This window comes from Acinonyx jubatus, chromosome B4 (genome assembly GCF_027475565.1).
Source record: "Acinonyx jubatus isolate Ajub_Pintada_27869175 chromosome B4, VMU_Ajub_asm_v1.0, whole genome shotgun sequence".
NCBI lineage: Eukaryota > Metazoa > Chordata > Mammalia > Carnivora > Felidae > Acinonyx > Acinonyx jubatus.
In genome coordinates, this window is record NC_069387.1 from 35,239,122 (window position 1) to 35,265,798 (window position 26,677).

A 26,677-nucleotide genomic window follows, 5' to 3' on the forward strand; every position below is an offset into this window, starting at 1 on the left:
CAGAAATCATAAACCTAGAAAAAGTACGTGTTCTTATTTATTAATTGTCCCATAAGCCTGTGTAGTACTTTTTTCTAAATTTGCTATGATTTGCATTTTTAAAATGTGCAAACTTCATCTGAAATTAGGCATTCATAGAAACAATTCAAATGCGTTTAAAAATCGGCTGCCATGTTATGTTGAACCAAATAATTGCGTAACCAGATTACTCTGATGCTACAACATTGACTTATTGATAAATCTGTGTAGGAGTTCTGTCACTAGAACACTTGCTTCTTCAGGCATTTCTCTGCGTTGGTGGCAATTTTGTGTGCCACTTTGCTGGAACCCGCAGATTTTGTCAGGACAAGATGTATCAGATCCACTAAGAAGCACCGATACGTGTTCTGTGTAAGCTGAGACTTCACATGCAGTGCCCGTTGTAGCACCAGTACCAGACTGGGCCCACAAGCACAACAGTTTTGGTCAAATTATGTTTTGTGTAATCCCCATCAGAAGAGAAGACAATATAAGCTATATTTATAATTACATACATTCAACATTGACTACTTTCCTAACAAGAGAGAACTGTTTTGGCCAGGCCTTGATAAGAACCAAATCCTCTGCTGGCAATTTTACTTGTTTGATCATTGGAAGAATCTGCCAGACTAGCTTCTGGCTCAAAGTATTTCCAAACCTTATTTTTCCCTCCCCTCCCACATACTTCCAATGGTGGGTGCTGTAGGACATTCACACCATGATAAACTTAGGCTGCACCTGCACGTCCTGATGAACAGTGTAGGCACTGGCAGTGATGAGAGTGTTCCTGGAAACCATTCCTATACCCGGATGGTTGCAGATAAGTTATCTATACATGGAAGTGACAGTGAGCTACAGAAATATATCTTTCTAAGCCCAAATTAAATGTTTCCCCAATTCAACTTCCTCTTAGCTGGATCCCCGAAATGCCCACAGGCACTCAAACATCACCCAACTAAAGGAAAATCAGACAGAGAAGTTGGAATGGAAAGAGACAGAGCTATTAACCACGTGTACTTGGACAATCTTACTTTTGCATATATTAACGCAACATTTGGGTACAGGAACATGCTGCCCCTCAGGGAGGGGCCCTGAAGCTTCATCAGCTTCCCAGCAAACGTGTCCCTTAGCCTAGGACCAGGAGCACATGGGGGAGGTGGGGGCCATAGGATATTGACATTATCTATGACCTCATCGAAAGGCAGCAGGCCTGGAGCCAGAGTTACAGTCTCAGCTCCGTCCCCAAGCCTACCTGTGCCTCAAGAGCCCCCTGAAAACAGGGATGATGACACTGAACTCCCAGAATGGCTCTAAGATTTAAAACACCAATTTGTTACATCTTTTTTTTTAAGTTTATTTATTAATTTTGAGAGTGGGGGGAGGGGTAGAGAGAGGAGGAGAGAGAGAGAGAGAGAGAGAGAGAGAGAGAGAATCCCAAGCAGGCTCCATGCTGTCAGTGCAGAGCCCAGCACAGGGCTCAGTCTCACGAATCTGAGATCATGACCTGAGCTGAAATCAAGAGTCAGACCCTTAACCAACTGAGTGACTCAGGCGCCCCAATTTGTTCCTTCTCTTGGTAAGTCAGAGCACTGGACAGATGCCCCCTGTTGTTCTCAGGCCAGTGTCACAGTCTTCTCCTCCCCTTGGGTCCAGAAGAAACAAGTCTACAGGAACAGGGCTGTCTCTTTAAAGTTCTGGCCCCTAATGCAATGAACCGAGTCCTGTCTTCTCAAATCAGGGTAATCCTGCTGAGGTCATTTCTGCCACCTCCTCCTCCCTGCTGTCAGGCAGGGGATTAGAGGAGAAGCCAATGGATTAACGGGTTCATTTTGTCACAACCACCCCCCTCAGACCATCAGCCCCCTCTTGGAGCCTGCTGGTCAGGTGGGGCGGCTCCTCTGTGCACTGTTCTCTGTGGGCAGAGAGAAACCCCCACCCTTGCCAGGCGTTGCAGCCAAGACAAGACAAAGCTGGGAACCCCAGGCTTGCCAGGAAGGGAGAAGGCCTGGGGCTGTCCCAAGGATCTAGGTGACAGGCAGACAGAGCTGGCGGTTGGAGACTGCTCTCTTCTCTCCCTGCCTTCACCCCGAGCCCAGCAGAGACACCATGCCAGGACTCCCCAGGTTCCACTTAGACACCAGCGCCCCCCACAGCAGGAGGCCCTGCCACCAATGGCCAGGGTCCTGGGCCTCCTTGCAGAAGACCGTGGTCCTCCTGTGCCTGCTACTCTCCAGTACCTCCCTGTCCCCCACACACGCGCAGACCGAGATTCCTCTGGAAACGTAAGCATCAAGTTCACCCCAACCCTCTAAAATCTTCTGGCCCTTTCCTCCCTTCCTTCCCCCTGTAGAGCTCAATCCTCTGTCCACCTTCCCACCTGGACCTCTAGCTTCCCTCAGGGCTCCCCCTGGGGGTTTCCACTCTCCCTTTCCCTCCCTTCTTCCCACATTCTGCCATTCAGGAGCCCCACCTGCCACTCCTCACACCTGCTGACTTCAGGCAGAACTGAAGTGAGGGTCCTCATTCCTCTGGCTGGCAAGCAGCATCTCAAGCTCCTGCAGGCCCAATGGATGCTCCTTCCAGGATAATCGCTGCCATTACGCCCCTGGCAGTGGGAGATGTGCTAGCTCAAAATGATCGTCGTGGCTCCCCAAGGATTTGTTGGGAAATTTGTGTTTTGACATTCTGAAAGGGTAAAGCAGTTCTAAACCAACAAAATGGCTCATGCAACCGGGAGCTGAGTAAAATTGGACTTTGGTCGCCTTAGTCTTCCCTTCTGCCTCCTTCCAGGCCCCCTTCTACATTCTGTCAATCAGCCCAGCTCCAGGAAAGAATCTGCTCTCAGTCATTTACATTTTGGTATAAAGTTTAATTGCTGTGCAACCTCTCTGAGAGTGTCTAGTTTTCCGTCCTTTGATCATGTGGTCCTATTAAGAAATGCCGATGTATGTGGGGAGCAGAGAACTCTAGAGTAAAGGGGGCAGCTTGCTCAGTCCATATCTAAGCCCAGCTACTCACGACCAGCAAAATAGGCTACCAGAGCCAGCTGTCAACCTCATTTCTTAACAGAAGTGGAGACAGGGAGGACAAACAATGCACATTATGTCTAGCTTTGTTGAGCAATGGATTTGAGCAGCCTTGTTTACACTGGATCGTATAACCTCTACTTTTTCTATGCCTAGTACAGCGTTAGGTGCTTTATAAATAATATATTTACTCCACACAGCAATGCAATGAAGTGGGTGATAGCTTCCCTATTCTGTACTTGAGGAAATAAGCTCAGAGAGGTTGGATGACCTCCCCAAGTTCACACAGGCAGTAAACGGAAGTGCCAGAAGCTAAACTCAAGTCAGCTTGGCCTGTGCTTCACCTGTTGCTGGGCTATAAGACTATCTGTTGCTGAGGGAGATGTTGAGAATAAGTTTCCAGCCCCAGAATACACAACAAAATTGTAGAAGGGGAACTCCAGGAATAGGCTGAGTGCTGAGTAAAGATGGCTGGAATCCAGGTCTTTGTTGAGGAGAATGTCAGACTGAACCATCTACTTAGAAACCTCCACAGTTGGCTGAGATTATTAGCCCTCAAACCTGCCTGTATCTGCACCTGCCCTCTTCCTGGGAGCTGGACCTCTGCCAGGCCCTTGACACAACCCCACCTCTCTCTCCTGCTGAATCCTCTTCCACCCCGATGACATTTCATCTCCCTTGTGTCCAGCTGTGCCCTTGCTCAGCCCTCAGCCTCCACCATCTGCCCAGGCTTCTACTGCCCTCCCAAAACTGTTCCCATCGAGATCTCCAAAGATCTCTTCCCTGCCCAACCCAGTAGACATTCCTGGCTCCATCTCCCTGGACTCTCTTTTACTTGAGTCTCAATGCCTCAACTTCCATTAACATTGTGCTCCTCTGGGACTCCTTGGGCACCTGAGCTGAACTTCTGTCCTCCTCAAGCAATTCTTTCCCTTTGCCTGCCCCCCAGATTGTTGGTGCCTCCCAGGGTTTTTCATCAACTCACAGGTCTTCTCATGCTCCACACTCTCCTTGAGAGAGCCCATATACCTTCAGAATTTCAACTCTACCTATGTACTAATGACTCTCAGCCCTATCTCTACTTGTTAGACTCACATACTATTGCCTGTGGACAGCTCTTTCTAAATATCTTGTGAGGTTTTAAGTTTAAGTTTGTGTCTTCCAAGATATAATGCAATTGGTCCTTCTGGAGTTGTGCAGTGCACAACATATCCTACAGCACTCAGTAGCTTTGCAACAGGAACCTCACATTTATATATCCCAAGAGACACTCATCACCTTCCACCCTCTCAAACTTGTTCCTCCTGATCTTCCTGATAATTCTCAATAGCACCACCATCAGCTCAACTACCCAAGCTAGAAACCTGAAGTCATTTTTGACCCCTCCAAGCTCTTCTATACTCTCTACCTAGAAATCTCTTTGGCAGGCTAAACTCTCCCAAACTTCTTTTACTTTTCTTTCTTTTCTGTGCTTTTCTTTTCTTTCTTCCCTCCTTTCTTTCTTTATTTGGGTGACAGGGAGAGTATGAGCAGGGAAGAAGGGCAGAAAGAGAGAGTGAGAATCCTAAGCAGGCTCTACACCCAGCACAGAGCCCAATGTGGGGCTCGAACCCTTGACTGTGAGATCATGAGCTGAAATCAAGAGTTGAATGCTCAACTTACTGAACCACCCAGGTGCCTAAACTCTCCCAAACTTCTAACACTGAACTCAGATCCCACTTGTCCCAAGAAGCCTCCTGGTACCACCACTACCCTCCCCAGCCCTTTGCAGGGCTGGGATCAGCCCTGCAATGGCACCCCTCCCCTTCAAACATGTATTATGCTATCTGTATATGGAGGGGTGTCCTTCTAACTGAGGGTTTTACAAAGATGAGGAAGGACCGTGATATGACTGCAGTGCTGTGCACAATGGCTGGCACACAGTAGGACCTTAATAATTATTGGTTGAGTGATTGAATTAATGTGGACCTTGACAGGATCATGAGGGTAAGCTCCTTTTGCTCCATCTGGAGAGGCTCAGACACAGTCCTATGTATTCTCCCCAGGATGCCACCAGCCTGCCCAGGTGGCAGGATCTTGGTGCACTTCTGGGGACGGATCAGAGGTCAGGGCTTCTCTACTAGGCTGCCTGCACCCAGGGTGAGGGGTTGCTTCCTCACACCCTCCCTGTCTGGCCTGCTTTCTGCCCCCACAAAAGCAGCTCAGAGCCTCTTCGTCTGTCCCTGGCCTCATGTCCCCTCTGAAGTTTCAACAGAGGATTTGGCAGCCAGTCGTGACCTTGAGCAGGGCACACTGAAGGGCACAGCCCATTAAGAAGCTGCAGTGGTGCCAGGGCGCCTGTGTAGCTCAAGTCAGTTCAGCATCCAACTCTTGATTTCAGCTCAGGTGATGATCTCAAGGTTCCTGGGATCAGCCCTGCAATGGGTTCTGTGCTAATGGTGCGGAGCCTGCTTGCAATTGTCTCCCTCCCTCTCTCTCTCTCTCTCTCTCTCTCTCTGCTCCACCTCTGTGCTCTCTCTCTCTCTCTCTCTCTCTCTCTCAGAATAAATAAGCATTAAAAAAAAAAGTTGCAGTGCTACCAAACAGTTCCTGTTTCCACCCTCAGTATCCTCCCCAGCCTGGTCTGGGCCTGTCCATAACCTCTTCCCTTTCTCTCCTCTCTGTTCTCCACCCACAAACCAGAACCCTTAGGGGTTTGGGATCAGGCTTTGCTTCCCAGCTCATCTGCCCTGCCCTGAGGGCAGCTGCTGTGCCCCCAAAGGGTCCTCTAGGTCTCCTGCCTGGACCAGGAGGGATGGTAGCTCTTTGTAGGTGTTTCTGGGTGTAGGTGGTATGTACGTGCATCCATGTATGTATGTGGGTCTCTCTATGTGCTATGTGTGTCTCTGTGTGTGTATCAGCGTGTGTGTGTGTGTGTGTACACACTGGTGTTCTATGTGCATGTGTGTGTGCATATATGTGTGTGCATATATGTGTCTCCATATCTGTGTGTCTGTGTGGTGCATGTGTATACACATGTACTTTCATTCCCCGGCAGAGTGAAGCTGTGGGCAGACACCTTCGGCAGGGACCTATATGACACGGTGACCAAATACTCGGGCTCTCTCTTGCTGCAGAAGGTCAGTAACCCACTTCCAGGGAGCTCACAGGGGGCAGTCAGTCAGGGACTTCCTCCTGATGGAGAAGCAGAGTTCTCAAGTCCCAATGTCCATGCTGTAAGGGGTCTTAGAGATTATCTAATCCATTCACCTCATTTGCAGATAGGGAAACTGAGGCCCCGGGAGGGAATGATTTGCCCAAGTCACAGAGCAAGTCAGTGGGGGCAGTACGGTGGAGTGGCCAAGAGCACAAGAGTGTAGTGTCAGCTCAGATGCCCCAGAGGCTGATGCCAGGATGCTGTTAGAGAGATGGGGGTGTGTGGCTATGAAGAAGAAAAGGGAGAGGGAGCAGGTATAGGAAGAGTGGGATGCTCGCCTGACTGTGAAGGGGTATGCAGAGGAAGGAGAAAGGGGTAAGTATCCTGCAGGTGCTTGGGCAGTAGAAGGAGATGAGAGGGCCTATGGCCTCTGCAGAGAGAGCTTCCCTTACCTCCAGTTCTCAGGACCTCCAGCCCTGCCGCAGCACTGCCAAGCACCCACACAGGCCCTTGCTGAGGCCTAGCCCGTGCATGGCTCAGGGCGGGAAGCAGTGTCTGATGGACAGGATGTTGCACGAGCTCCCTCCACACCTTTATTTATTAATTGCTTTTTGAGCAGATAGACACCAAGCTTGTCCTCTCACTGGATTATAAACAACCTCATTCTCTCTAATATTTATAACTTCCAGGCTGGTTTTAGTAATAGTCTGCCATCCTTTATTATTACCATTTGCTAAGAGCTTTATATTCACGCTTTAATTCATTAGGTGAGTACGATCTTCACCATTTTCTAAATGTTGCTAAGAGTAAACCCCCAGGGTTTTATGCCTTCGCAAGGCCACACTGCAGCCCTTTCCTCCGGCCCGCTGGTCCTTGGCTGGCGGGAGTGGGCCGGACCGGAAGTCCTGCGCTCCCTGTAGGCCGCTCCAGCAATGACAACTCAGACCCTTTAAGCTCACTTGGAGCTTCTACATTGCAAAGCACTTTACTCATTTGTGCCTTCCAACCCCGGGTGAGGGGGTTGAGGGAGATACAGCAGTAATTACGTCGCCGTTTGGGGTAAAAGCATTCTAGAGCCTGCTCTAAAGCCATGCAAATGTGACGTTTTGTAGATGAGGAAACTAAGTAACTCGCCTGTCACATGACCACTAGCTGGCCAAACTGGGTCATTAGACACACGCCAGGTGAAAGATTATCTCCTGAGGGCCCAGAGAGTAGATTTGATCCCAGCTCTCTTAATTCCTAGGCCTACTGGCAGTTCTTTGGGCAACCTGCAGCTGCTGCCAAGCTCTGCCCCAGCAGTGAGAATCTCAGTTCACATGGATGTGAGAAGGGGCCACACTGATACCACTAGGTGTCAGGGAAAGATAAACTGATGTCTCACAGTCCCTGTGAGCAGCCCAAGGGAGGCAGCATGACTGCACAAAAAACATGGAATTCTGGGCGCTCTCCAGAATTCCAGGATGAGGTTCTCCATTCACTAGCTGTGTGACCTTGGCCAAGTTTGTTGACCTCTCTGAGCCTCGGTCTACTCCCTTTTAAGGATATTAACCACAACATCTCCAGAGTTCCTGGAACAGAGAAGACATTTGATAAGAGACAACTATTAATGTTAGTGGGGGAGATTATACAAGAAGGGGAGGGCCTGTCCTTGCCTCTAGTCCAGTCAACAAGACTTCACAGGTGTGAATACACTAGTTGGGAGGTTGGAGGCCACACATAATCATGTACAAGACCACAGGTGCCCATCTCTCCCACTTGCCCTACACAGAAATACAAGGATGTGGAATCCAGTCTGAGGATCAAGGAGGTGGATGGCTTGGAGCTGGTGAGGAAGTTCTCAGAGGACATGGAAACCATGCTACGCAGGAAGGTGGAGGCTGTCAAGGTACTCCAGGTCCTATGATTTGTGGGGGTTCCACCCCAGCGCCCATGACACCAAAATGACACTCAGTGTTGTGGCCCTAAATCCTCTTTCCCACACCATCCTCTTCCTACCTTATGAGTGTCTGCTTTGTATCCCCATGAGCCTAAAGATCCTTGTAATGGAGAAAATGATGGCAAGCAAGGGGAGCGAGAAGGGGCCTGAGATTTGAGTTCTGCCTTAGGGAACAATGTCCAATACAATAGGATCAATCTACAGTGTTAAGAGGGACTCCACATCACAATCTCACATTCAGAGACTGGCAAAGAGCAGATACAGAATGAGGGCTTAGGAGTCAGCTGCTGAATGAACAGGTGGATGGCTGGATGGCTAGTGGGTGGGAGGGAATATAGCTAGAAGGAGAGCTCAAAAAGCGAAGCTCCCTCATCTCCTCTCCCTTCTGTCCTCTCCCCTTTTCTCCTTCCCCTACTCCTCCCCCCCACCTTCTCCTCTTCTGTATGCCAACCCATCCGCCATGGCTCTCGAGTGCTCAGAGGGCCATCCAGGCAGCAGAAGTACTTATAGTGCTGGGCCTCATGCACAGGTGATTCCCTCACTGCACATCCACCAAGCCTGGCTTGGCCCTGCTAGAAACAGAATGTGTCCCTTCCCTAGCATGAAGGGACTGCCCTGATATCTGTGGGGACTTGGCTGCTTGGAGAGACATAGTTCCTGATCCACCCATCCAGACATCTGGCCATCCAAAACCAGTGTTATCCCCAAAAGGACTCCCTTTGGGGAGCCAGGAAAACAAGGAGAGAGGAGATGGAGCTGGGTGGTAGGTTGTGCAGGAGAGGCTGAGGACAGGGGTTAGGGAGAGATCTGGCAGTGCTGACAAAGCAAGCTGCAGCCTGACCAGGGTCGCCCGGCTCCGCACATCCCCATCAAAGCCCACTGCCTGGGAAGCATCAGTGTCAAAGTCACTGAGAACTTCTTTCCCACAAGTGACAATTTGCAGCCTCTTTTCTATAGCTTAGGGGCAAGGGATCTCAGCATCAGAGAAGATACTTGGGGACTGGAAAGCCCATCCTGGACAGTAGGGGGACAGTGACCTCACATACAACCAACGTGGGCAGTAACACTTGCCTCCTTCCGTCTTCAGTGTTGTTTAAAACATCTCTCTGGGCACAGACGTTGGGCCCTTCCATGGGGATGCCCTGTGGAATTTCTTCATCACATCCTAGGATTTGGTGCTTGAATTATTTGACCCAATATACAGCTATATGAATAGAGACCCAGAGAGGCTTAGTAACTTGCCCCCTAAAAAAGCCAGAATAGGAGCTCAAGTCTTTTTTATGCCCCAGGTTTATTGAGGTATAATTGACAATCAAAAATTATGTATATTTAAGGTGTGCAACCTGATTACCCAATAATATACATATACATTGTGAAATATTCACCTCAACCAAGCCAACCAACATCCATACCTCGCACTTTTCCTTTCTCCCTTCCTCCTTCCCTCCCTTTCTGCCTCCTTGCCTGCCTTCCTTTATTTATTTATGTGTGATGAGAACACCCAAGATCTACCCTCTTAGCAAACCTCAAGAATGCCAACATTCAAAACTGCCAACTAAAGTCATATTGCTGTACATCAGTTCTCTACAACTTATTTATCTTGCATAACTGAAACTTTATACCCTTTGACCAACATCTCCCCATTTTGCCTTTCCCCCATCAGCTCTTGGTAATTGTTTCTATGAGTTTGATTAGTTTAGATTCCACATATAAATGATATTATACAATATTTGTCTTTCTGTATCTAGCTTATTTCACTTAGCATAATGTCTTTCAAGTTTACCCATGTTGTTGCAAGTAGAACGGTTTTCCTTTAAGGCTGAATAAAGATAGAATAGAGAGAGAGAGAGAGAGAGATCATGTTGACTAACATTTAGGTTGTTTCCCTATTATTGGTATTATCTTCAGTGAAATGGGAGTGCAGATATCTTTTTGAGATCCTGATTTCATTTACTTTGATATGTACTCAGAAGTGGGATTGCTGGATCATATGATAGTTCTATTTTTAAGTTTTTGGGGAATGTCCATGCTGTTTTCCATATGGTAGTACCAATTTATATTCCCACCAACAGCGCAGGGATTCTTTTCTCCGCAGCCTCACCAACACTTGTTATCTTATGTCTTTCTAATAACAGCCTTCTAACAGGTATGCAGTGGTATCTCATTTGTGGTTTTGATTTGCATTTCCCTGAAGATTTGTGAAATTGAGTACCTTTTCATATATCTGTTGCTCATTTGTATGTCTTCTTTGGGGAACGTCTATTCAGGTCCTTTGACTTCTTTTTTTTTTTTTTAACATTACTCAGTGCTCATCAAGTTGTACACTCTTAATCCCCTTCACCTATTTTACCCATCCCCCACTCACCTCCCCTCTGGTAACCGTCAGTTTGTTTCCTATAGTTAATAGCCTTTTGTTGTTGTTGTTGGTTTCTTTTTTTGTTTGTTTGCTTTGTTTCTGAAATTCCACATATGAGTAAAATCATATGGTATTTGTCTTTCTCTGACTTATATCACTTGGTATTATACCCTCTAAGTCCATCCATGTTGTTGCAAATGGCAAGATTTCATTCTTTTTTATGACTAATATTCCATTGTACATACACCACATCTTCTTTATCTATTCATCTATCAGTGGACACTTGGGTTGCTTCCGTATCTTGGCCATTGTAAGTAATGCTGTAATAAACCTAGGAATGCATATATCATTTTGAATTAGTGTTTTTCTTTTCTTTTCTTTTCTTTTCTTTTTTGAGTTCTGGAGGTGGATGGTGGTGATGAATTAGTGTCTTTATTTTCTTTTGGTAAATACCCAGTAGTGGAATTACTAAATCATCTGGTAATTTTATTTTTAATTTTCTGAGGAATCTCCATACTATTTTCCACAATGGCTGCACCAGTTTACACTCCCACCACCAGTGCACAAGAGTTCCCTTCTCGCCACATCCTCATCAGTACTTGTTATTTCTTGTGTTTTTTTATTTTAGCCATTCTGACAGGTACAAAGATATATCTCATTGTGGTTTTAGTCTGCATTTTCCTGATTATTAGTAATGTTGAGCATCTTTTCATGTGTCTGTTGCTCATCTGTATGTCTTCTTTGGAAAAATGTCTATTCAGTTCTTCTGCCCATTTTTAATTGTATTATTTGGGGTTTTTTTCTGTTGCCTTGTATAAATTCTTTATATATTTTGGATATTATGCCCTTATCAGATATCATTTGCAAATATCTTTCCCATTTGGTAGGTTGCCTTTTTGTTTTGTTGATGGTTTCCTTCACTGTGCAAAGCCTTTTATTTTAGTGTGGTCCCAATAGTTTAATTTTGCTTTTGTTTCACTTGCCAGAGGAGACCTATCTAGAAAAATGTTTGTATGGTGAATGTCAAAGAAATTATTCCCTGTGTTTTCTTCTAGGAATTTTATAGTTTCAGGCCTCACATTTAGGTCTTTAATCCATTTTGAGTTTATTTTTGTGTATAATGTAAGTAAGTGGTCCAGTTTCATTCTTTTGCATGTAGCTCTCCAGTTTTGCCAACCATAGGTTCACTCTGTTGACTGTTTCCTTTGCTGTGCAGAAGGTTTCTGGTTTGATGCAATCCCCTTTCTATTTTTGCTTTTTGTCTGTGTTTTGGGTGTCACACGCTCCCCCAAAAGACCAGTGACAAGAAACTTTTTCTCTATGCTTTCTAGTAATTTTATAATTTCAGGTCTTGCATTTAAGTCTTTATTTTGAATTGATTTTTGTATTTGGTATAAGATAAGGATCCAATTTAATTCTTCTGCATGTGAATATTCAGTTTTCCCAACACCATCTATTGAACAGACTATTTTTTTCACCATTGTGTGTACTTAGCACCCTTCAAGATCAGTTGTTTTAAAGGCTGGATTAGAGGTGCATGTGTATTAAGTGTCTGACTTCAGCTCAGATCATGATCTCACAGTTTGTGAGTTTGAGCTCTGTGTCAGGCAGCCTGGAGCCTGCTTTGGAATCTGTGTCTCCCTCTCTCTCTGCCCCTCTCCTGAGCTTATGCGCTCTCTCTCTCTCTCTCTCCAAAATAAATAAATAAAACATTTAAAAAAATTTTTAAATAAATGTATGGATTTATTTCTGGGCTCTCTATTCTCAAATTATTTCATTTGTCTATATGTTTTTTCTGCCAATACTAACTGTTTTGATTATTGTAGTTTTGTAATATATTTTGAAATCAGGAAGTGTGATGCCTCCAGCTTTGTTCTCCTTACCCAACATTGTTTTTGGCTATTCATGGTCTTTTGTGGTTCCACATGAATTTTACGGTGGTTTTTTTTTTCTGTTTCTGTAAAGAATGATATTGGGATTTTGATAGGGGTTGCACTGAATTTGTAGACTGCTTTGAGTAGTATGGACCTTTTAACAATATTAATTCATCCAATCAATAAAAAGGGATGTTTCCATTATCTGTGTCTTCTTTAATTTCCTTACTTCCCATCATGTTCTGTAATGCTGACATCCTTCTTTAAAAAAATTATGGTAAATACACATAATATAAAATTTACTATTTTTACCATTTTAAAATGTACAATCCTGTGGCATTAGATACACTCTATGCATCTATGCAACTCCGATCACCACCGAGTTCCAGAACTTTTCATCACTTCCAGACTGAAACCCTATACCCATTAAGCAGTCACTCTCACTTCCCAGCTCCCAGAAACCACTAATCTGCTTTTTGTCAATAGATTTTCCATTTGAATATTTCACAAAAATGGAATCATATAGTATGTAGCTTTCTATATCTGGAGTCTTTCACTTAGCTTATTATAGGTCATACAGAATAGCTTCACTGCCCTAAAAAATTGTCTGTTTTCTGCCTATTCATCTCTCCCTCTCCCAAACCTCTGGCTAACACTGATCTTTTTACTGTGTCCATAGTTTTTCTTTTCCGTAATGTCATAATGTCACGTAGTTGGAATGCAGCAAGTAACCTCTTCAGACTGGCATCTTTCACTTAATAATATGCATTTACCTTTTGGCTATTGTGAATAGTGCTGCTACAAACATTTGTGCACAGGTTAGTGTTTGAGTACCTGTTTTCAGTTCTCTTGGGTATATTCTTAGGAGTAGAAATTGTTGAAGACCTACTGGCCTTGTTTTGCCCATTCATTCTCCCCTTTGTGTTTCCATCCTTCAGAATCTGGTAGAGGCTGCTGAGGAGGCTGACCTGAACCATGAATTCAATGAATCGCTGGTGGTGAGTCCTGCTCCCAGAGCTCCTGCTGGGAGGGTATGGTGACTAATCACTAAACCCCCACCAAGAGCCAGGGTCCCTTGGGTATAAGATACAGAGGGGTGGGGGAAGGTAGACAGTCCAGCACCATCTTTTAATGTGCATAGGATATGTATGGCCATGTAATAGCTTGATTCTGAAATACTCTCCAGTCTTTTCAGAAGAGATTTATGGACCAGATAGGAGAGAAAATTTTCAAGACTTGGGGGGGCAGGGGACATAGAGGGACAATCCACCCATTCCATAAACATTTTTTGCCCAACCACCATGTGCTAGCCTCTGGATAGATAAAAAGTCAAGAAGCTCATAGACCAAATAACTCTAGCATGAGGCATATGTAACAAGTCCATAAGAGTTGGTTAACAGAGTTACAAGAATGCAGAAGGGAAGGAGAGAAAGTCCTGCAGACAGGGTGGCATTAGGACCAGCCTCAGGCTGAGTGGGATTTGAACAGGAAAGGCATGGAGAAGCTGAGGGAAAAGAAAAGTCACTGAAATAGGAAAACACAAGATAGAGGAAATTGCGAATGGTCAGTTCTGTATGTCCAGGGGATGGTGAAGTAGAAAGTGACTGTGGACAGATAGGAATCTGGCCTCAACTCAGCCTGGAATGTCACAGACTGAAGGGTTTGAGCAGGGGAGGGACACAGCTGGATTTGTGCTTTAGAAAGCTCTTGTACCAAAATGATTCTTCATCCTGATTTGGGACATCAGTTCATTTAGTCGGCCCTTAAACTGGGTAGGTGCATTCAGTTCACACTGAATTGTATCTAGCTGAACTCCCAACTGCTCTTCATCAGCTTGAATGGCATACCCACTCTTTCTCTGAATTTCCTGTTTGATTAGAACCTGTAAAGTTCTATGGGAAAGGTCCATGAGTTTCCTCTTGTATTGTGCAATTTTGGCCATAGTTGTGGTTTGATTCTTCTGTAATTTGCTAATCTTCAGATATGATATCTAATCTGGTCTGCTGTTGCTTAGTCATCTGATCTTGAAACTTCAGTCTTTGAAGAAGTTTTTTGAAACCCACCATGAGTACCGGAATTAACTTTTCAGAATCAGGGTTATTCACCTTGGCTTGTTCCCAGATAATAGGATCAACACCAGCAGGAGGATAAATGTATGTCAGTTTTTATATATTTGGGAATTCATCTGTGGGAGGAGTAAAGGAAATCCAAGAGTATTTAATGATTGTGGTTTTCTTTTCATTCTATAAAGATTTGAAAATATTTTTTATATTATTTTACTTATTTGGAATTTACAGAGCACACTTAAGCAATTAGGATATAACAAAACTACATTTTATCATTTTTTCATTTTTGCAACTTTTTTGCTTTAAAAAGCAAATCTGTCCTTAGACCTTTTTATTTCTAAAAAAATGATGAAAACTTAAATAAATTCTTGATTGTAAAAAAAAAAGAAAGAAAGAAAGCTCTTGCTGTCAGCAGTATTGTGGTGTGGGGCAAGACATAGGGTGTCCTGAGGGGGCTGTTCAAGATGTGAACCAGGTGGTGTGGAGGGAGTGGGGTAGGTCTGATCATGGCTCTAAGTGTGGTATTCCAAGTAGACCCTTTAACACTACATGCTAGAGGCAGAGAGCACACTGCTGGCTCCTCAGAGGGACACGGGGGCCACAGACCCTGCCTCGGGCCCAGGCTGAAGGCTGTTTTCTAAAGAGAGAAGCCTCACCTCTCAGGACCCACCACTCTGGGTTCCTAGGAGCCCTCCTACACTGGAAGAAAATTGATGGTGCCCATGAGGCTGCCCCTGTCTCTTTACTTCACCTTGGACCTCTACCTACCCGTCTCTGGCTCTGATCTGGTCATGCCCACACATGACAAACAAAGTGGAGAACTGAGGCAGTAATCTAGACAACTTACATCAAAAACCAAGTGAATCAACCATGCTCTCCAACTGTCTGGGATCTGTATTTGTCCAAATGTGTAATACAGGTCACTGCCTCAATTGTCCATGGATGTTGCTTGTATGGATGCTGTCAGCCCGTCTGACCCCACCTCTCACATCTGAGTGCTCTGATCTGTGCCATTTCTCTTTCTCTTTCTCACCTTGTATGTCTCTTGTGTCCACACTGTCTCTGTGCTGCTATTTTCCCTCCACCCCTAGTTTAACTATTACAACTCTGTCCTGATCAACGAGAGGGATGAGAATGGCAATTACGTGGAGCTGGGGGCTGAGTTTGTCCTTGAATCCAATGCGCACTTCAGCAACCTGATGGTGAACACCTCCATCAGCAGCGTGCAGCTGCCCACGAACGTGTACAACAAAGGTAGCTCCTTTGCCCCACCCCGCAACCTGGCACTCTCTCTTAACAGTTTGTAGTTGTTAGGTGGTACTGGTGAGTTTTAAAGATTTGCCTCCATTTTCCTGAGAAGACTTGAGGAGTCTAATCTGATTCTCCAACCTCCTTGACTGGGGAGAACAAGAAAAAGTATTCTACGCCAGTTTCGGCTGGAAGAAAACTCAGCATTCCTGGATTAGAGGGTGTGAGTGTGACTCGCCAAATGCAACGTAGCAGAAAGTTGTAAACTACAGCTCTGCAGGCTGCGTGTGTGTTTGGCAGGTAAAAGATGGTCACTGTTTCTTCTGATTTAGTTTCTCTGCAGTTTTTTCTATAATTTCAACTTTTAGACCCAGACATTTTAAATGGAGTCTACATGTCTGAAGCTTTGAACACGGTTTTTGTGGAGAATTTCCAAAGAGACCCGACACTGACATGGCAATATTTTGGCAGCTCCACTGGATTCTTCAGGATCTATCCAGGTAGGGATATCAGGAGGCATCTCCATGGTCTTCTGAGCTTTTCTGGGACAAAGGCAATAAAGACATTGAAGATGGGCCCTGGCACTCAGACCCCCAGTGAATGGACGCCCCTCCTGTCCAAAAGCATCTCCAAACCACATTTTGACACCCTTCACAACATGATAAGCACATTTACAATAAATAGCTGTTGAATGAATGAATGAATGAATGAAACTATCAAACACCATGGTAACTAATCACAAAATGCCCACATTAAACTCTTGTCCTATGAAAATCACTGTGGAAAATGCAAAGGAAGATAAAACAATTCTGGATCTTAAGAAGTTTACATTCTAATTGGAGAAATGGAGCATATTCACTTGAAGTTTTCAACAGCAATGCACAAAGTGCCACCAGTTAGTATGTGATTAGTGGCAAACTTAATAGATGGCACGGGAAAAGTCCCTTGTCCATCAATAAAAGTAGAAAACAGAAACATCTACCACAAGGTTTGCATTTTACTCCAACCCATTTTTATATTTTAGCACACTCCTGAAAGTCTTGAAGTTGCCCTGTTTTTCTGAGACAGGAAATCAGAAGTCCTAAAAGACCCTTCTGTGTCCCCAGGCTGGAAAAGCTAATTCTTCTGCAGAAAGACACAGGGATCTTAGAACTCACACACAGGGTTTTAGCATGCCCCTGTTTCTCTGCCCAAATCCACAACCAGTCACTTTCTTTCTCTGCTCTCTGCAGCCTCAACAAGCAAGCTCATCCCTTTTCCTTAGAACAGCCCTTAAAATGCTTGAAGACAACTCACATGTCCCTCAGGTCTTCTTCAGGGTCCAATTCCTGCACATTTCTGCCACATCCAGAGACATCAACTTGTGTGCAGACAAAACAGTCCAGATATGGCCCATCAGTCTATGAAGAGGGGAGGGCAACTTCTCACATCCGCACCCACATTTATAGATATATATCAGCCCTTAGGTGCACAGTATTGGGGTGACCATAATCCACGGTCATGGTACACTGTTCTCATGGGTCCATGCAGGCCTATTTCTGTGTTTTTTTATTTTTATTTATAATACAGTGAATGCTTGTATTTACATCACCAACACAAAAACTAGAATGTTACCAAACCTCTATTTACTTATGTGCTCCTCCTCTGGCCTCTGCCCCTCTGACTTCTCCCTGATTTCACCCCCTTCAACTGACCAGGTAACAACTATTCTCCACTTTGAACTTATCCCTCTATTTGACTTTTTTGGCTCTCTGCTTAGTTTTATATCATTTTTACAAACACACAGACATCTCCCTAAACAATATATTGTTTTGTTTTGCTTGTTTTTAAAATTTATTAAACTGGTTTTGAGTATAGACTTTCAGAGTTTGCTTTTTCATTCAGTATTATACTAGCAAGATTCATCTGGGCTGTCACATATGTCACATATGTACTTTGTCATTTTTTTCTATATCATATTCTTGTGGGCCAATATGGCAGTTTATTCATCCTCCTGATCCTATCTGGGTTGTTTGCAATTTTTTGTTTTTCTTCTCTATTTTTTTTTTACTTTTAAGAACAGTGTTGCTATGAACGTTCTTATACATGTCTCCTGAGACATATTCTGAGAATTTCTCTTGGGTATGTACCTAGGAATGGAATTGCTAGGTTATGAGATATGTGACTGTTCAACTATGACAAGAAAGTGCAAAATTGTTCTCCAAAATACTTGTACCAATTATATTCCCACCAGTCATGAATAAGAGAGTCTGTTGACCCACATTTTCTGAAATCCTGGGTATTGTTAAACATTAAAAGATTTTGTTAATAACCCTTTAGTATAAAATGGTATTTCACTGGTCTGGCATTGCATTTGGCTGATCAGTTGTGAAGCTGAGTATCTCTTTCTTCATATGTCATGTATTGTATGTATTTCTTCTTCTGTGAATGCCTATTATGGCATTTGTCTAATTATCTATTGACTTTTCCAATGTTAATCCATCCTTACATTAATATGAAAACATAACTTGATCATAGTAAATTAGTCTTTTGTGCATTGCTGGATTTAGTTTATTAATGATCTTGTTTGGGATTTTTTTTGCACTCATGAGTGAAATGGTCTTGTAAATTTTTTTCTTATACTGTCTTTGGTTTTCAAAATTATAGTAGCTTCAAAAAATAAACTGGGAAGTATTCCCTCTTTTTCTGGTTCTTAGAAGTATTTAAATAAGTTAGACTGATCCTTTCCTTGAAAAGTTTGTTAGGATTCATCTATAAAACCATATAGACCTGATGTTTTCTTTATGGGGATATTTTAAATTACCACTTCAATATATTTAATACTTGCAAGACTCATAAGATTTTCTATTTCTTCTTACTTTGGTAAAATTCTTTTTCTAAGAATCCATCCCTTTCATCTGGGTTTTCAAAACTATTTCCAGGAAGCTATTATTCTATCATCTTTTTAATCCCTGCTGTATCTATAATTATGTCCCCTTTTATCTATAGTATTACTCATTTTTTTCTTCATTATCTTGCCACTGGTTTCTCTATTTTGTTAGGTAGGAATCATCTTTTGTCTTCGTGGACTGCTCTCTATTGCATCTTTGTTCTCCAAGTCATCTGTTTCAGCTCTGAGCTTATCTCCTCTTTTCCCTTTCCTTGAGTGTGTTCTACTGTTCTTCTTTCTAACTTATTAAATTGGACACTTAGCTTTAATTTTAAGCCTTTCTTTATGTCTAAAATAAGCATTTATGGCAATACCTTGGCCCTAGAAGCTCCACTTTTGCTGCATCTCACAGGTGCAGTTAGTAGTGGTTTTTAAAATTTTTAATCATGGTAAAATACATATAACATAAAATGTGCCACCCTAACTTATAAAATGGAATTATGATTGATATATATTATACTAGTTTCAGGCATACAACATAATGATTCAATATTTTTATACATTATGAAATGATCACCTAGAAAGGTCTAGTTACCCTCTGTTACTATACAAAGTTATTACAATATTATTGACTATATTCCCTATGTTGTACATTACATACTTGTGACTTATTTATTTTATAATTGGAACTTTGTACCTCTCAATCCCCTTCACCTCTTTTGCCCATTTCCCAACCCCTTCCCTCTGGCAACCACCAGTTTGTTCTCTGTATCTATGAGTCTTTTTCTGGTTTTTGTTTGTTCATTTGTTTTTAGATTCCACATATATGGTATTTGTTTTTCTCTGACTTATTTCACTTAGCATAATGCTCTCTAGCTCCATCCATGTCTTTGCAAATGGCAAGATTTCATTCTTTTTATGGCTGAGTACTATCCTATTGTACATATACACCACATCTTCATTATCCATTCACATATTGATGAACACTTGGGTTGCTTCCATATCTTGACTATTGTGAAGAGTGCTGCAATGAAAATAGGGGTGCATATATCTTTTCAAATTAGCATTTTATTTTCTTCAAATAAGTATCTAGATGTGGAATTACTGGATTGTATGGTAGTCCTGTTTTTAATTTTTTGAGGAGCCTCCATACTGTCTTCCAGAGTAGCTGCACCTATTTACATTCCTTGCCAAGAGTGCATAAGGTTTCCCTTTTCTCCATATTCTTACCAGCACTTGTTATTTCTTGTCTTTTTGATAATGGTTATTCTGGCAGGTGTGAGGTGGTATCTTACTATGGTTTTGATTTGCATTTCCCAGATGATTAGTGATGTTGAGCATCTTTTCATGTGTCAATTGGGCATCTCTTTGGAAAAATGTCTGTTCAAGTCCTCTGCACATTTTTTAATCACGTTGGTTTTTTTGTTGAATTTTATGAGTGTTTTTGATATATTTTGGATATCAACTCCTTACTATATATCACTTGCAAATATCTTCTCTCATTTAGTAGGTTGCCTTTTGTTGATGATTTCCTTCACTGAAAAATTTTTTTAGTTTGATGTAGTCCCATTTTTATTCTTATTTTTTTATTTTAGAGATAGAAGGACCACAGGTGAGCCCAAGTTGGAGAGAGGGGCAGAGGGAAAGGATGAGGGAGAATTTCAAGTAGGCTCTATGCTCAGTGCAGAGCCCAATGCGGAGCTTGATCCCATGACCCTGGGATCATGACCTGAGCTGAAATCAAGAGTTGGACACTCAACCAACTGAACCACTCAGGTGTCCTGATATAGTCCTGTTTTATTTTTATTTTTGTTGCCTTGCTGAGGAGACCTATCCAAAAAAAATATTGTTAAGACTGACGAACTTATTGCCTATGTTTTCTTCTAGGAATTTTATGGTTTTAAGTCTTACATTTAGGTATTGAATTTATTTTGAGTTTATTTTTTTATATGGTGTAAGAAAGTGGTCTGGCTTCATTCTTTTGCACTTATCTGTCCAGCTTTCCCAGCACCATTTATTGAAGAAATCATCTTTTCCCCATTGTATGTTCTTGCTTCCTTTATTGTAGATTAATTAACTATATAATTGTGAATTTATTTCTGGGCTCTCCGTCCTATTCCATTGATCTATATGTCTATTTTGTGTCAATGCCATACTGTTTTGGTTACTATAGCTTTGTAGTATAGTTTGAAATCAGAGCAATTGATTCTTCCAGTCTTGTTCTTTCTCAAGATTGCTTTGGCGATTTGGGGGGGTCTTTTGCTGTTCCATACAAATTTTAGTATTATTTGTACTAGTCCATCCTACCTACCTTTAAGTGTATGATTCAGTGGCATTAAGTACATTCATAATATTTTGCAACTATCACCACCATCCATCTCCAGAGCTGTCTTAATCTTACAAGATTGGAACTCTACCAATTTGAAAAAATAACTCACCGTCCCTTTTTCCTCTCAGCCTCTGGCAACCACCATTCTTCTTTCTATCTCTCTGAATTTGACTACTCTAAGTATCTTGTATAAGTGGAATCCTACAATATTCGTCTTTTTATGCCTGGCTTATTTAACTTAGTGTAATGCCCTCTAGATTCATCCATGTTGTAACATATGTCAGAATCTCCATCCTTTATAAGGCTGAATAATATTTCATTGTATGATAGATCACATTTTATTTACTCATTCATCTGAAGATGGACACTTGAGCTGCTGCTTCTACATTTTAGCTATTGTGGATAATGCTACTATGAACAGGGATGTACAAATACCTGCTTGAGACCCTGGTTTTGGTTATTTTGGGTATGTCCTGAGAGGTGGAATTCCTGGGTCATATAGCAATTCTGTTTTCAATTTTTGGAGGAACATCCATACTGTTTTCCATAGTAACTATACCATTTTACATTTCTACCAAGTGCATAAGGGTTCCAATTCCTCCCTATCCTTGTCATGTGAAAAAAAAAATTGAGAGTAGCCATCTTAAGGATATGAGTGGTATTTCATCATGGTTTCGATTTGCATTTTCTTAATGATTAGGGATGGTGAGCATCTTCCCACCTGCTTATTGGCCATTGTGTGTCTTCTTTGGAAAAATGTCTGTTCAAGTCCTTTGCCTATTTTTGAATTGGATTGTTTGCTTTTGTTGTTCTTTAGTTGTAGTTCTTTATATTTGGTAGATATTAACCTCTTATCAGATAAATAATTTGCAGATATCTTCCATTCTGTGGTTCTCTTTTCACTCTATTGATTGTGTCCTCTCATACACAGAAGTTATTGCCTGTGTTTTGGGTGTTATGGTAGTGTTTATATTATCATTTGCTTCTAAATATTGTTAAATTTCCTTGCGATTTCTTCTTTGATCTTTTAGTTATTTAAAAGCGTATTATAGGGGTGCCTGTGTGGCTCAGTCAGTTGAGCATTCCACTCTCAATTTCAGCTCAGGTCATGATCATGGGGTCATGGGATCAAGCTCCATGTCAGGCTCCATACTTAGCATGGAGCTTATTTGGGATTCTCTCTCTATATATATATAATATAAAATTTTTTTTAATTTATAAAATTTCTAAATATGTAGGTATTTTATACTTATCTTTTTTAAATATGAAATTTATTGTCAAATTGGTTTCCATACAACACCCAGTGCTCATCCCAAAATATGCCCTCTTCAGTACCCATCACCCACCCTCCCCTCCCTCCCACCCCCCATCAACCCTCAGATCGTTCTCAGTTTTTAAGAGTCTCTTATGGTTTGGCTCCCTCCCTCTCTAATTTTTTTTTTCCTTCCCCTCCCCCATGGTCTTCTGTTAAGTTTCTCAGGATCCACATATGAGTGAAAACATATGGTATCTGTCTTTCTCTGTATGACTTATTTCACTTAGCATAACACTCTCCACTTCCATCCATGTTGCTACAAAAGGCCATATTTCATTCTTTCTCATTGCCACGTAGTATTCCATTGTGTATATAAACCACAATTTCTTTATCCATTCATCAGTTGATGGACATTTAGGCTCTTTCTATAATTTGGCTATTGTTGAAAGTGCTGCTATAAACATTGGGGTACAAGTGCCCCTATGCATTAGCACTCCTGTATCCCTTCGGTAAATTCCTAGCAGTGCTATTGGGTCCTAGGGTAGATCTATTTTTAATTTTTTGAGGAACCTCCACACTGTTTTCCAGAGTGGCTGCACCAGTTTGCATTCCCACCAACAGTGCAAGAGTGTTCCCGTTTCTCCACATATACTTATCTTTTTATTATAAATTTCTAATTCAATTTATTTGCATTCAGAAAACATGGCATATGTGGTACTGATTTATGTGAAGTTAGTTGAGATGCCATCAAGTATGTCATCAAACTTTATAAGTATTCCATATGTGCTTGAGAAGAATATGTGTGCTCTAATTGTTGGATGAAAAATTCTGCATATGTTGGTAATCAAGCTTGTTAATTGCATTGTTTAAATTTTCTATTTCTTTGCTGATTTATGTCTGCTTGACTCTCTTTAGCCCCTTTGACACTTTTTGTTATAAATCTATTTTGTCTCATATCCACAGAGTGATACCAGTTTGCTCTTGGTTAGTATTTGGGTAATACATATTTTTTGCCTCCTTTTACTTCCAACCATCTATGTCATTTTCCTTTAATCATATGTCTTGAAAATAGCTCACAGCTTTTCAATTTTTATCCAGACTGACAATGTCTTTTACTGGTTGGCAAGTTAAACTTGTTTACATTTATTGTATTGAAATTTGTAAACATGCTATTATATGATATTTAAAATTTTTATTGGTCCTTCTATTTTTGTTTCCTCTTTCCCCTTTGTTTGTCTTTTTCAGAGATTGGCATTTTTGATAAATATCTCCTTCCCTCATTACTTCTCTATTTTTCTATCAGTTTAGAACTTATCCTTCTGTTTCTTTTAGTAATTACCCCTGAAATTTTATCAGGCATACTTAACACATGATGTTAAAAGTAAATAATATTTTTACTCTTCCTCCAGTCACAAAAGAGCTTTAGGACTCGTGCTTACGTCCACTTCTCCCACCTTGGCTTCCATTCTATTGTCATGTAATATATCCCTTTTTTGATCCCCACAAATTAGATACTATGCTGTTACTTGAGACAGACATGCCTATTTGGAATGGACTCTTTGTTTACTATTTTATTTGCCCACCATTCCTTCATGCATCCCAAGCTGTCTTTTCAAGATCCTTTTCCTTCTTGAAGTAAAATGTCAGAAGTTCCTTTCTGGTGGGTCTCTTGGTGGTAAATTGCTCCTGCTTTGTTTATCTATAACCGCTTTATTTTATCCCCACTTTTTTGTTTTGCTTTTTAATTCATCCTTTTTTATTCTTAGGAGTTACACAAATCATTTCCTGTTGTCATCTCATTTAAACAGAAAAGGCCAAGTCTTTTTTTTTTTTTTTTTTTTTTTTGGAGAGGAGTGACTAAGCCTGCATTTGATGACACACCCCTGAGAAATAGCACAGAGGAGCTAGAAACCCCCAAGCAGATTTCAGAAAACAACACTGTTGTTCTCTATCAAAACTGCTGTATTCTTTAATGATTGTTTGGCTGGGAATGCATTTCTAAATTCACAATTATTTTCTCTCAACACTTTAAAACTGTGTTTCTACTGTCTTCTGACTTCCATTGATGTTGTGAAAATCTGCTATCAATTTAACTGCTGTTCCTTTGTAAGCATTCTCGCTTTTCTGGCTGTTTTCAAGGTATGTATGTATGTATGTATGTATGTATTCACCCTCGGAGTTATGCGGTTTCACTACTATGTGTCTACATGTGGATATCTTATTTATCCTGCTTGGGATATGCTGTGCCTTCTAGATCTATGGATTCAGACTGTTTCTCAGTCCTAGAGCATTTGCCAACATCAGTTCTGTGACCATTGTCTTTCCTCGCGCTCTCCCTTTTCTCTTTCTACAGCCCCAGCCAGATATATATTAGACCTTCTCATTCTAGTCTCTGGGAGAATCTTTCAAATGCATGGATTTTCTCTTATGCAGACCTCTGTCTGCATAATCCGTTATGCATTTTTTTCAACATTTAGAAAAATGTTCCATATTCTTAAGGCTGTTTCTTTGTTCCTAATCACTTCTTGTTATTTATTCTTCCTGATGATTTCTCCAACATAGCTATCTTCTACTTTGTATTTGGTAGTTTCACTACCTGTAATCCTTGGGAGGATACAGCTGATAGTTCTTGCTTCTGCTGCCTCTCACTCACACTGCCTGTTTCTTGTGTTTTTGGTAATCTTTACCTGTGAGGCCACACCATTTCAAGAGTCAAGCTTCCCCCCAAGAGCACCACTTCTGTTTCTTCTTGGAGTTGAGGGTACCCCCACCAGGACCACTAAACCCCTCTTCCAAGGTTTTGGTTCAGAACTGAGAACCTTAGACACAGTTTCTCCTCCTCATTATTGTTCTAAGGATCAGATTCCCCACACCTGTGCTTCTGCTATAGGAATGTGTCCTTTGGAAAACCCTACTTCTCACAGCTGCCTTCAGGTCTACATAAGAGCCATTGTTACTCAAGCTCCCACCATGCTCTGGTCCTGTTTCTTCCTTCCAGGCCTTGGCTCCTGGCTGCCCGGGCCCCTGCCTCTCACTCTTGAAACTCGGCTTTCACTTGTTTGGTTTTGGGGGCATGATCACTGAAAACATCTCCTACCTTTGAGACAAGCAATGCTTCAGAGGGTGTACCTCATCTGAAGTCTAACTGTTATGGAAAAGGATGATCCCTTGGAGCTTCTAGACATTCGTGATACTGACACAACCTTTTTTGTAGCCCAAACATAACCAACTACTCTTTCACCTGTTATTTTTAATCTCCTTATTTTGAACTCACTATTCCCAACCATTAAACTCTTTCAAAAGAGATTCTATCATTGATCATGTCAGTGTTATCTGTGCATTGTGTACATTTATCCAAGTTTTTGATCAGATGAATAAGACAAAAGCATTCTGTGAGTGCTCAAGGTAAGACCTTTCGTACTCATTCATTCATTTTTCATTCAAGTAACAAACATTTATTGAGCATCAACTCTGCTAGGTACTATGTTAGACACTATACTAGGCCCTGGAATCCTTGACTTCAAGGAGCCTACAGTCTTATAGTCAAATCACTTCTCCCAGCGATCTTAATTAAGCTGAGTAAAGCGGGTGAGCTAGAGAACAGAGTACCTGGCTGTTTATCGCTCTGTCATGTTTTGCTGATGGTAGTGGATGTTAACTGTCATACCTCCTTCAAGCTTCCCCTTCTACAACTTGATGTGAGGTTCAGTCACAAATGGGTCCCAGGTATCACATTTTGAGGGGCCTGTAAAAGTAACCCCAACTCTGGGTCTGGGCAGTGTTGGTGGTAGGTATCCCTCCATAAGTTGCCCTTCCTCCTTGCCTGCTGCCTCAGTTTACAGGGTGTGATCTAGTGGTCCCACACCTTCTGTCCAGGTCCACTGCTGGCCCTGCCTTGAGGGTGGCCAAACTGGACATTCTGTGCTCTTTACTGAGTGCTCTTTATTGAGCTGGTAAAAGAACCAGCCCTTATTTCCCCAGGCATCAAATGGACGCCTGATGAGAATGGAGTCATTGCCTTTGACTGCAGAAATCGTGGCTGGTAAGAGCTCCAGGGGAACGGTGTCTGGTGCTGGTATCTCTCTTATAACCTTTGGGTTCTGCCCAGTTCTCCTCCAGTCACTGCCCTACCCCCACCACCAGCCAAGGGCCTCGGTTGTGTAGAACCTGAACCCAATGCAAAAGCAGGAAGAGTTGCCAGCTGTATTTCCCTTCTCTGCAGCTGCCCTTGCTCTAGGATTCATCACATTTGTCTTTCTTACCCCAAACCTCCTTCCAGCACATTGAGCTGTCTCCAAATCAACCCTCTGCCAGACTCTCCCCTCCCTTCACACCCCTCCTCTGGCAGATTTGTAATGGAATCTGAGGGTGAAATCCAGCTTTCTCCCTTCCTGCTGCCTGTCCCTCCAGGACCCTGGCTGGTCCAAAACAAAAAGGACAAGGGTTACCACCGGGACTGAACCTTCCTCCCACCTGATACGTCCATTAGATGAACGCAGTCCCAACTTTTGACCCCAAAATGGCTTTAGAACTGTGCTGAGTGGTTATGGGACATGATAAA

At 42.3% G+C, this 26,677-nt stretch overlaps 1 protein-coding gene across 1 annotated transcript in view; it reads left to right on the forward strand.

The window, feature by feature from the left end:
• The first annotated feature begins 2,124 nt into the window (after positions 1-2,124).
• CACNA2D4 (calcium voltage-gated channel auxiliary subunit alpha2delta 4) overlaps positions 2,125-26,677 on the forward strand; it is a 112,415-nt gene continuing 87,862 nt past the window's right edge. The window contains exons 1-7 of the mRNA XM_027073950.2: positions 2,125-2,300; positions 6,082-6,163; positions 7,952-8,068; positions 13,288-13,347; positions 15,507-15,669; positions 16,032-16,163; positions 26,098-26,158. Of these exons, the coding sequence (XP_026929751.2) occupies positions 2,125-2,300; positions 6,082-6,163; positions 7,952-8,068; positions 13,288-13,347; positions 15,507-15,669; positions 16,032-16,163; positions 26,098-26,158 (791 nt within the window). The remainder of the gene's footprint in view (positions 2,301-6,081; positions 6,164-7,951; positions 8,069-13,287; positions 13,348-15,506; positions 15,670-16,031; positions 16,164-26,097; positions 26,159-26,677) is intronic.